At 44.9% G+C, this 12,310-nt stretch overlaps 1 protein-coding gene across 2 annotated transcripts in view; it reads right to left on the bottom strand.

The window, feature by feature from the left end:
• The window catches only part of RASA1 (RAS p21 protein activator 1), a 204,523-nt gene that overhangs the window by 8,934 nt on the left and 183,279 nt on the right, over positions 1 to 12,310 (bottom strand). Inside the window, exons 23-24 of one of the 2 annotated variants that reach the window (XM_073624467.1) lie at positions 2,705 to 2,752; positions 1,116 to 1,193 (exon numbers count right to left, since the gene is read on the bottom strand). In XM_073624467.1, the coding sequence (XP_073480568.1) occupies positions 1,116 to 1,193; positions 2,705 to 2,752 (126 nt within the window). The remainder of the gene's footprint in view (positions 1 to 1,115; positions 1,194 to 2,704; positions 2,753 to 12,310) is intronic. The other variant, XM_073624468.1, reaches the window with a different exon arrangement.

The raw sequence follows: 12,310 nt of genomic DNA, 5'->3' as shown, positions 1-12,310 counted from the left end.
CGAGCACACGGCCCCGCGGTAGGCTGCAAAAGCTGCAGCCTAAGTTTCTGGCTGCGCCCTAAATTTCTGGCCGCCTGCACGTAAGGGGGGGGGGGCATACGACGACGACGTGGTAGGCCACGGATTACATTTTCGGACGCCCGCTGCGGGACCGGGCCGACCATGAGCCCTGGATTGACGGTAGGCTGCAAAGCTGCCACCTAAATTTCCACACCGAGTGGGGGGGACAGACCGATCCATGCTGGTAGGCCGCAAAGCCACGGCCTAAATTAGCCCCAGGACCCCCGATCACCCTCCACCCAGGCCCCACCACCAGCTACCCCCCAATATAAAACCCGAGGGTGGAAAAAAAGGGCAGTGTGTCCCAAAAAGTCCCTCGGCCAGAAGCCTGGGCCTCACCCGGGAAAGGGGGGAGTGGAGGAGAACCCCAGAGGGACCGACCACCCCAGGGAGTACCTGCGTCCCACACCACGCCGGGGAAGGAAGTGGGGGGGGGGCTGTCGGCTATAAGGGACTCTACGACGCAGGCCAAGATCCAGTCGTATGCGACCTTGCGAGACTTAACTCGCAGGGCCAGCCCCTGTCCAGTGGGGCTATGTCGCGGCCAACCTAGCGCGTAGCTGCGGTCTGCACGTGCTCGCTGGCTAGACTAGGGTGACCCCCTGGATCTATGTATCCAGTCTGTCGCCCAACCCGGCAGTTGATTGTAGATCTTACCAGAAAAAAAATCCAGGAAAAAGAGAAAATAAACAAATTCCCAGGACTAGAGATCCCAGCAGGGAAGTCCTTACTCCTGACTAGGCAGAAAAAAACTGAATACCGAAGCAGGGAGGGGGTTATATACTCTGACTGTGGACGGCCCATGGGAGTGGCCAAGTGTTTTGTTTTTTTGTTTCTGCCTAGTCCTACTCCTGCGGAGGTGATATAACCTTATCGTTATGAAGGCTGTGTCTGTCAATGAACTAATGAGAAATAACAATAAAAAACATTGCTATATTAATACTCTGTAGCTTGAATCAGGTGGGAATATTTTTTTCAACCAGGTCTGTGTTTTTCTCCAAATTGCTGCACAAAGAGTACAGAAAAGGCAAGGTTTTCTGAGAAATTCCACTCACCCCAAGTTCATCTAAGAACATGATCATACGATGCTTGTTACATTTTATGAATGGATTTACACCTTCCATGTAGGGTTCCTGGAATACAAAAGGTTGGAATAATCCTCTGTTTACAATGTTGTCATAATAATATTGTATTTACATGTCAGACATGCTATTTCTGTCACATTTAAAAGGGATTTTCTAGAATTAACACATTTAATCCTTGCTGGAAACCTCACCCGCAAAAATAGTATAAAAATGTGGAGGGGCCAATTCTAACGAATTAGGCTGACCATTCAAAATTAGTAATGCCTACTTTCAAAGATTTATGTCAGCAGTTGGCCATTAATTACTTAGTTTAGCTGCAGGTAAATGGGCAGGAAAAAACAATGTTTGAGTTAAGATGAAGTGCTCAGCCAGGGATACGGGGCCGTCCCGCAAGGGTCCATCTTTTGATTAATTCTTGAAAAAGTCCCTTAAATATGTGTCACAGATATTCTCAAATCTACAAATACAAACAAGGTTTGCTTTGCCATTCAATTACAAAACAAGAAAAGGTTTAAACAATTTTAAGGATGCAAGAAATGGCAGAAAAGTGTAAAATGTGTGGCAAGAACAGATAATCATTAGACATACAAGTTACACATTTACACCATACAAATAAATCGATTCACATTAAAAGCCACACAAGAAACTGCTACAGGCCATTGTACAGATTATCAATAAAAAGACTGAAAATGAACGGCTGAAAACCGTAAGCTCTGCACCAGATGTCTGGGATGAATCTGCTTTCACATGGGAGAAGAGGTGCCAGTCTGATAAGGTGGGCCTTATTTATCAACGTGCATTATATAAGATCTTGCTACATTGCTCCATAGTCATCAGATTCAAACTACCATCGTCCAGTTGTCATTCTTTCAGCATAAGATAAATATGAATCTGCTTGCCGTGAGGCAAGTTGATAAATAAGACTCAATATAGGAACCCAATGAAGCTTTTCCATATTGAAAAATACCACAAATTTGGAGATAAATAATATAAATTCCACTGTTTAAAAAAGGTCCACTGTCATGAATTTCACATTAGTGATTTTACATTTGTGACTATGTTCTTATGTTTACTACAAGATACACTATATAATACAAGAGATTATTTACTCTTTTGTGTAATTGCAGTATGTGGAATGTGCTTCTAAATGACGAATGTGGTTTCTACGATGGTGAAGTGGTCTGCTATATACCTTATGTCTGTCGCAGGCATTTAACAGTAAAGCAATGGATACACAGACATTGAACCCTCTCTCACAGTAGATTCAAAGGCACTATAAAGGCTCTTGTTAACAGCAGTACAAAAGAACAGCCCAATTGCAGCAAGCACTGTCTGTAATTTCCAAAGTCTAGATAGATAAAGGAAAACTTTAGAAACATATTTTACTGTAGATATCCTTGTAAGTTTTTCCACTTAGTGGCTACAGTACAGTGAGAGTGGCAAAAAAAAGATGAGAGATGGACTACACTCACAATGAAATGGAGATCATGCAATGGCAAGTGCAGAAGCGTTACCAGTTAGAAGAATAAAAGGTAAAAAAATAAAGCTTTTTTTCTTACAGCTCCAGAGGAAAAAACGCAGCTTTGTGGCACAGCAGCATCATGTCCCTCCCGTGCCAACCAGAATAAAAGGAATTGTTATTAGATCGTATTATGTACTTGGTGCATACTAAGAGTGCATCAACTTTGCAACTAACTGTAAACACTGTATGTCAATATTACTTTAATTGGGATGTATGGTCTAATAGAATGGTGTGTGTCCTGCTTTGCATTGCACATCAGCATATACTAATCAATAAGTTATACATGTAGTTTTAAAAGAAATCTGTGCGATTTTTCATATTACCCATAAGCTGTCTTTTAAAGTGTATGTTAAGCCAAACATTTTTCATTTCAGTTTTCAATAAAGTAGGGATAAGAGCTGTACACATGGGCCAAATATCAGGCGGTATTGGCCAGTTCAATGGAAAACCGCCGACATTTGGCCCATGTGTACAGCAGCCAGTTCGGCTTCTGTCGAAGGGTCATGACTGAAAAAGGTCTGCTGATTGACATCAGATCATCGTCATGTTGTGGCAGGGCCCGCTGGGTTGAATGAAAAAAAAAAACCTCAGTGTGTACTAGGCTTTAGACAGTTCTATTGTTATCTGGCTCCCCACAGAAGAGTTTCACCCCTAGTTCTAGTTGACCATCGTCATCAAAAGGGATGAGCTCAACCATGTTGGGATCCTAGCTTGAACCAACTTGAGCAAGCCTGCCGGTCTGCCTACCCCACAGCGGCACATATACAAGCCACCTATGATTGATGCAGTACAGAACAGTTTCCGGGCTGATTCACTCAGGTGGGTTCGGACTAGGATGTCAGAGCACATCCCTAGTCATCAAGGCAAAAAGTGTGGGTAGATCCAGTTTACAGATGTCAATAGAAGATGAAGATGAAAGATAATTCTCCAATGGGACACCTGATTCTGCAACAACTCTTTGTGATGGGAAATCTGTTCACTTTGGAGAGATTTTCTCTTATTTACTGTTGCATCTCCAAGACAGGAAATTAAGAGAAATCTCCCCAGCAGGAAAGTCTGCAAAATCTTAGAATGGCATAAAATCTTCCCCATTCTTTCTTTTCAAACTAAAGAAAAAAAGTTTGGCTTTCACATACACTTTAGAACAAATGATGTGGTATTATCACATTCCACAGCTAGCAGGTCAACTGTAGTGTATTTCCATGTTTTTCAGAGTCATATTTTTATGGGGGTATTTTATTTACATATTCTGTAGATTTTCACTCTTGTGGCAGTCTCTCCAACAAGCCCGATCAGCCCCCTTGACTAAGCATCTGCTATAACAGGATACACCGTCTAAGCATTGTATTGTTCTTTGCATTCAAAAAGGAGAATAAATTGGCATGCCAGTACAGAGAAGCAGAGCCTGCAAATAACATGCACATAAGGCTGTCCCTGCAAAACATGTTTCAAAAATGTAAATATTTAAAGAAAAAAAAATCAGGATCATATTGGTTATTGCTGGTAATGGCACATTAAGATAACTACATTCATTCATATATCTAAAATGTGAAAAAAAGAAAAGAAAAAAAATTCACTTTAAAACAAACCTGTGACGTATTTAAATGTATAAAAAGGTTAATAGCAGACACTTGTACTTTGAGAGCCCCAAAACTAAAGCTGGGCCATACATGGATGGATATTCAACCAGTTCAGCAGTAACCAGACAAATTTCGATCAGAGTATGGCCACTATGACTAAACAGAAGTCAGCCTGCTGATTGACTTCTGTTTAATCGCCTTATTGGAAAATTGATGCTCAGTCAGTGCTGTGGGCTACAGACTGCAGCATTGATCAGTGTATTCTGATGGTGGGAATGTCTGCCAGTTGTCAGAATACAAAGACACAGCGATGAGAATTCCCCCATCCACCTAGAATGTGTGGATAGTGACTCATCTACAGCTAGTCCTAAGCTCTCTGGAGTTTGTACTTGCCTGCTCTCTTACCACAACTAGCATGAACAGTCTCACTAACCAACAGCGAGACAAGGTTGGCGATTTGGACAAGTTCAGGTTTCTGGAAGTCAGTATTTGCATAACAAAGCACCCCAGGCTTCCATGTTCATAAACAGCTACCCTGCATTTTTGACAAGGTAAATAAAATGGCCAGTAAAACCTTCTGCCCAGTATTTTTTAAAAGCTGAAATCCAAGCAGATCAAAGAAAAAAAAACATTTCTGCAGGTTCTGCTTCTTAACTGTCGAATCATACGCTGAAGGCAGAGACAAGACCTAGCTGCACTACCTAACTGGAATAGGGAAAGGATTTTTGTACTCACTGAAAAATTATTTTCTCAGTCAGAGACACAGTTCGGCAGTAAGCAACCTAGTGTTACTGTTGCCTAAAGGGGAAATTGACAGACACATAAATAGCATATGTGAGGATGGAGCTTTGTCCCCAAAGGACTCCTTGAAAATCATTTTATGGTGGGTACAAAAATACTAAGCAGGCACGTTATCAAGCAACTCATAATCCTACTATTGTGTAGGAATCTGTGGAATCAACTTAGAAATAGTGGCTCGGAAAGATGGAGAACCTCTTTTAGGGCCTTCTAGAATGATAAACCACTAATCAGCCTGCCCAAAAGAAGCAGTAGCAGAAAGGCAAATCCTGATGGCCCTCACTACATCCAGGCAATGGAGAGCAACCTCCTTGGGGTAAACCAGTGCCGGACACAGGGAAGACAACACAATATCTTTATTAATGAGAAAAGCAGATTTTCTTTTTGAAAAAATGTGGGTTCTTGGTCTTAAAAGGACCTTACATTTATCTAACATCAATGGGGCTACTTACTGGATGATGCTGACAGCTCAGAAAACTGTTTTGTTTGTTTGTCTGTCTTGTATAGAAGTACAAACCAAAGAATGGTTGGCAGGTCGTTGACAGAGAATGGATTGACAGGACAGACATCTAAGTCATGAGACAAGTGTTTTTCAAGCCCCAACTGAAGGAAAGAAAGAACAAGGTGCCTTGAAAAATTAAGTGGAAGAACCCCTAGAGCAGTGGTTCTCAACCTGGGGGTCGGGACCCCCTCGGGGGTCAAATGATGATTTGCCAGGGGTCACTGAATCCTGGGCTGTTACTGAAGCCTGCACCGCTCTCCCAGTCTTTTTGCGGTCGCCCAGCAGGGCTGTTCCTGGAGCCTGTGGTCGCCCACTCATCCTCTTCGCAGCTGCCCAGTCAGTTCACAGCATGGCTGGGGGGGCAGAGACTAGAGGTCAGCTGACTGGTGAGGAATGTGAAGTGGGAGGGGCTGGAGGAGACCCTATCTCCTGATTTCGGCATAGGTGTCACTGCTACGAGACATTACAAAGTCATGGACACAGTGACTAACACTATCTGTGATTATAGTTGCCATTAAAAGTCCCCACTACAGTTCTCAGATCAGTAGATGACCTTGACCAAGAGCACCTAAGTTGGCTGATCAGAACTCCTCCCAGCACTGCCACTCATGCCAACTCCCTGCCAGCATTGCCACTCATCCCATCCCCCCACCAAGGAGTAAGAGAAGGAAAAAAAAATAGAGAATACATGGAAGGGAGAGGAAAAGAGGGGGAGGAACAAAGAAATAGGGAGAGAAAGCATAAGAGAAGGAACAAGAAAAACGGCTAAAGAGAGGGATGGGGGTAAAAAAAACAAGAAATTAGGATAGCGAGAGATAAAAGGGAAAGAAAGGAGAACAAAGAGAAGGAGTGGTACCATCCTAAAATGTACCATAAGGGGTTTTAATATTGTACGAGTGGAAGGGACTCAGGGAGCGCTAAATGTCTGTGGGTTAGAGGCACAAATTATTTGTCTTGCCTTGGGTGCTGACAACCCACGCTAGGAAAATAATTTTACTGTTAGGGGTCCCCACAACTTGGGAAATTTTATCAATGGGTCACGGCACTAGAGGGGTTGAGAACCACTGCCCTAGAGCCTCGCACTACTGAAAAGAAGTCTCCCACGTTCAATGATCAACCTTGCAAGAAGTAGATTTGTGAGCATTTATTATGATCAGGATAATTAAATCTCAAATTATCAATCACTTATAACCTGAGTTTCAGCAGCCAGACCATTAAACCAGTGCAATGCATAGATGCGGGATATCGATCCCACTGTTCCACCAAGGCTTCTACTGCATCTGCCATTTAAACCCACATCCTGGAGACAAATTTGTTCAGCTTCTTGCTGAACCAAAAAGCAAGCAAATCCACATTCACATTCCCAAATGTAAGCCATATTGTCCCCAAAAACCTCTGGATGGAGGGACACATTTGAGTCCAAACCCAAGGAGAGTTGCTCTCACAGCAGATCATCCAGGTATCATATGACTAGAATGCCTCTGAGGCAAAGGCGGCTCTGAACTGATGTGAGGACCTTAGTGAACACATTTGGGGCTAAGGCTAGGCCAAAGGGAAGATCCACAAACTGTCAGTCTTGCACAGCAGATCAAAGAAATCACTAAAGACCTGAAAAGATGAGAATGTGTAAAAATGTTTTTCTTATGTAAATGAGACAATAACTAGACTCCATTCAAATATTTTGTAGAGGTATAAAGGCATTGTGAGCCTTTAAATCCAAGGTGGTATGAATATTGCCTTTTGAAACTAAACAGGTTTAACCACCTCAATACCGGGAACATTCCTGCCCAGGCCATTTTTCAGCTTTCAGCGCTGACACTTTGAATGACAATTGCGCGGTCATTCTACATTGTAACCACATGAAATTTTTATCATTTTCTTCACACAAATATAGCTTTCTTTTGGTGGTATTTAATCCCTACTGGATTTTTTATTTTTTTTACAAAAAAACCGAAAATTTAAAAAAGGTTTTTATTTTTATCAGTAAATTTTGTAAATAAGTAAATTTTCTCCTTCACTGATGTGCCCTGATGAGGCGGCACTGATAGGCTGCACTGGTGAGGAGGCACTAATATGCCACACTTATGGGCACTAATAGGTGGCATGGATAAGCGGCACTAATGAGCAGCACTGACTGGCATCACAAATGGCACTGATTGGTAGCACTGGTCGCGCTATATTGTAATCAGGGCACTTATCAGTGCCCTGATTACATGTGTAGATGTCCCCTATGAAGAGATGCCGCTGATCGGCTCTTCTCGCCACACACTCTGTCAGTGTGAGGCAAGGAGCGCCGATTACCGGCATCTCTGTGTTTACGTGACCGGCTGTGTTTGGACACATTACATGGTTAAAGAGCCACGGCCCTTTACAGAGATTGGGGGTCGCACCGTGTCCTAGCAACACGGCTCGGCCGCGATCACCGCCACGAGAGCGGTCGTTCTGGGGCGACATCATATGAAGTCATCCCAGAACAAGAGCCGCGCCGCTCCTCCGTCATTTGATGGTGGGCGGGCGGCAACTGGTTAAAAGAGAAGTCCAGCCTGGGCTCATTCGGCTGGGCTTCTCCTATGGGTCACAGGAGTGCAATTTGTTTTGCACTCCTGTAAACCATTTTCAGCAGAGAGCGGGCTTAAGTCTGCTCTCTGCTGACCTCACCAGTATCAGTCCAGGCACCACGTCATCCTGACTTAAGAAGTCTGGATCCGCCAGGTGCCTGGGCTGATTACAGTCTCAGCCTCTCAGCGAGCCGAGACAGCCGCTCCCTGCCCCTCCACAGGAGAGATGCTGACTGACAGGCAGCAGTTTTCCGCTCAGGGAGATGAGAGAACCGAGCCATCGGCGATGTTCGATCGCTCGGTTCTCAGTGAAGAGGTCGGCGGGGACAGATGCAACATTGGTCCGATGCTGCATTCACCTAGGTAAGTATTAATATGGGATAAAAAAAAAAAATCCCATACTTCTCTTTTAAGTAAACATTTTGAAACCTTTCAGTCAGGGAATGGGAAAAAGAACCTCCTAGGACAACAGTGCTTAAATGGCTGAATGAAAGCCCATCTAACGTTGCTAAGAAACTGAAGATGTAAAGAGTCAAGGCAGTAGATAAAACTCAATTTTAATACTATCTCGTGCACTCAGGCATTGGTTGTGTGAGATTCCCAAGATGTCTGCCCACCATGGATGGAATTGGCAGGGGTGGACCTTCATGTGGGTGTTGTATTTATCCTCAAGTCTGGATCCTTTGATTTGCTAAAACATTTAGAACCCCCTGAACCCAGATGGGTGGAAAAAGTTTTGGGAACTGGAATCTGACTTGGAGGAATGAAAGGATTGTTTTGAAAACGCTGACCTGCTCTGTTGATCCTTAGCTTTGCTAGGACTAGGTAAGTGACTCTCACCCCATCTCAACGTTAATTACTAGCTTCAGCAAAGAGCCTAAAAGACAGTTTCCCAAAAAGGGTAGGTGTAACAAGGCACACTCACACGGTTTTTCTGCCAACCAACACTTAAAGTGGTAGTAAATCTCAAACATGAAATATGAACAAAGCATATCCCTCTATAGTGCATACTTGTCACAACCCAGAGCACCAAGTGTCATTTCTGTCTGCTGCCTCGTTCCTCTGCTATCAGCATGAGTCAGTTCTGACAAGTTTTCCTGACACCAACAGAAAAAAAGTTGACAGGGGAAGGATATCTAGTACACAACCTGTGATTGACAGCCTCAACTCTGTGTGAAAGGGGTGGGGAGGGGGTGTGTATTTTCCTTTCAATCAGCTCTCAGAGCTCTCCTCACTGAGCGCTGCAGAGTATAATTTGAGCTCCCTGCCCTCTGCCTTCTGGACAATCAGGTAAACTATAAATTCTACAATTTGAACAGAATGTAGAGGAGAGAGAGCTAAAAATAAACAGGTACAACTTATGTAGGATGATTTGATTAATCTCGGTCTGTCTTTCATCACCTGAGGCCATCTACTTCATTGGGTATATGTAAGGGTCAAAGAAAGGTTCATCCAGGAAAGAACTTGACTAGCATCCAGGGTCATGTCACATACAAAATGTGACAATTATCTAGTCAATGCAATCAATAGACTGAATGTCAACAACCGCACTTGCCAAGTCCCTGCTTAGTGTTATTGACCATTCTGGCAAATTCTGGGACAATAGTGCAAAGACTAGCATGGGTTGAAAGGCAGAGCCCATCAAGGAGTAAGTAGATTGAGAAATTGTTTGAATACTTTTTGCGAGTTAACCACTTCCTGCCCACTTAACCACTTCCCTACCCACCCATAGTAATATGACGTCCGCAGGAGGGATCTCCCATCCTGGGCGGGCGTCATATGATGTCCTGGGCTTCCCAGCCGTCTAGGGGACGCGCGCACCGCCGTGTCACCCGGGAGCCAGTGCGTGTGCCAGCAATGTTCGCCGGGCACCCACGATTGCCCATTAACAGAGCAGGACCATGGATGTGTGTGTGTAAACACACACACATCCACGTCCTGTCAGGTGAGAGGAGAACGATCTGGAATTCCCAGTACAGAGGAACACTGATCGGTCTCCTCTTGTGAGTCCCCTCTCCCCACAGTTAGAATCACTCCCCAGGAAACAAATTTAACACCTTGATCACCCCCTAGTGTTAATCCCTTCCCTGCCAGTGACATTTATACAGTAATCAGTGCATTTTTATAGCACTGATCGCTGTATAAATGTGAATGGTCCCAAAATTGTGACAAAAGTTTCCGATCTGTCTGTAACAATGTTGGAGTCATGATAAAATAAAAATAAATAAATTGCAGATCACCATTACTTGTAATAAAAATAAATACCGTACTTATCGGCGTATAACACGCACCGGCGTATATCACGCACCCCAAGTTTAGGAGGGAATTATAAGGAAAAAATGTTTTAAAGGAAAAAAACTTACATTTAAATGCCCATCAATGCAGCCTTGCACAGCGTCCATCTGCATGCTTGTCCAGTGTCATTTGCAGCCTTGGTGTCATTTGCAGCCTTGGTGTCATTTGCAGCCTTGCAGTAATTTGCAGCCTTGCAGTAATTTGCAGCCTTGCAGTAATTTGCAGCCTTGCAGTAATTTGCAGCCTTGCAGTAATTTGCAGCCTTGCAGTAATTTGCAGCCTTGGAGACATTTGCAGCCTTGCAGTAATTTGCAGCCTTGGAGACATTTGCAGCCTTGCAGTAATTTGCAGCCTTGGAGACATTTGCAGCCTTGCAGTAATTTGCAGCCTTGGAGACATTTGCAGCCTTGCAGTCAGCAGCCTTGGAGACATTTGCAGCCTTGCAGTCAGCAGCCTTGGAGACATTTGCAGCCTTGCAGTCAGCAGCCTTGGAGACATTTGCAGCCTTGCAGTCAGCAGCCTTGGAGACATTTGCAGCCTTGCAGTCAGCAGCCTTGGAGACATTTGCAGCCTTGCAGTCAGCAGCCTTGGAGACATTTGCAGCCTTGCAGTCAGCAGCCTTGGAGACATTTGCAGCCTTGCAGTCAGCAGCCTTGGAGACATTTGCAGCCTTGCAGTCAGCAGCCTTGGAGACATTTGCAGCCTTGCAGTCAGCAGCCTTGGAGACATTTGCAGCCTTGCAGTCAGCAGCCTTGGAGACATTTGCAGCCTTGCAGTCAGCAGCCTTGGAGACATTTGCAGCCTTGCAGTCAGCAGCCTTGGAGACATTTGCAGCCTTGCAGTCAGCAGCCTTGGAGACATTTGCAGCCTTGCAGTCAGCAGCCTTGGAGACATTTGCAGCCTTGCAGTCAGCAGCCTTGGAGACATTTGCAGCCTTGCAGTCAGCAGCCTTGGAGACATTTGCAGCCTTGCAGTCAGCAGCCTTGGAGACATTTGCAGCCTTGCAGTCAGCAGCCTTGGAGACATTTGCAGCCTTGCAGTCAGCAGCCTTGGAGACATTTGCAGCCTTGCAGTCAGCAGCCTTGGAGACATTTGCAGCCTTGCAGTCAGCAGCCTTGGTGTCATTTGCAGCCTTGCAGTCAGCAGCCTTGGTGTCATTTGCAGCCTTGCAGTCAGCAGCCTTGGTGTCATTTGCAGCCTTGCAGTCAGCAGCCTTGGTGTCATTTGCAGCCTTGCAGTCAGCAGCCTTGGTGTCATTTGCAGCCTTGCAGTCAGCAGCCTTGGTGTCATTTGCAGCCTTGCAGTCAGCAGCCTTGGTGTCATTTGCAGCCTTGCAGTCAGCAGCCTTGGTGTCATTTGCAGCCTTGCAGTCAGCAGCCTTGGTGTCATTTGCAGCCTTGCAGTCAGCAGCCTTGGTGTCATTTGCAGCCTTGCAGTCAGCAGCCTTGGTGTCATTTGCAGCCTTGCAGTCAGCAGCCTTGGTGTCATTTGCAGCCTTGCAGTCAGCAGCCTTGGTGTCATTTGCAGCCTTGCAGTCAGCAGCCTTGGTGTCATTTGCAGCCTTGGTGTCATTTGCAGCCTTGGTGTCATTTGCAGCCTTGGTGTCATTTGCAGCCTTGGTGTCATTTGCAGCCTTGGTGTCATTTGCAGCCTTGGTGTCATTTGCAGCCTTGGTGTCATTTGCAGCCTTGGTGTCATTTGCAGCCTTGGTGTCATTTGCAGCCTTGGTGTCATTTGCAGCCTTGGTGTCATTTGCAGCCTTGCAGTTAGCAGCCTTGGTGTCATTTGCAGCCTTGCAGTCAGCAGCCTTGGTGTCATTTGCAGCGTTGGTGTCATTTGCAGCCTTGGTGTCATTTGCAGCCTTGGTGTCATTTGCAGCCTTGCAGTTAGCAGCCTTGGTGTCATTTGCA

This window comes from Aquarana catesbeiana, linkage group LG01, assembly GCF_042186555.1.
Source record: "Aquarana catesbeiana isolate 2022-GZ linkage group LG01, ASM4218655v1, whole genome shotgun sequence".
In the NCBI taxonomy this organism is placed as follows: domain Eukaryota; kingdom Metazoa; phylum Chordata; class Amphibia; order Anura; family Ranidae; genus Aquarana; species Aquarana catesbeiana.
The sequence above is the reverse complement of the archived record's forward strand: the minus strand, read 5'-3'. Positions and strand labels throughout refer to the sequence as shown.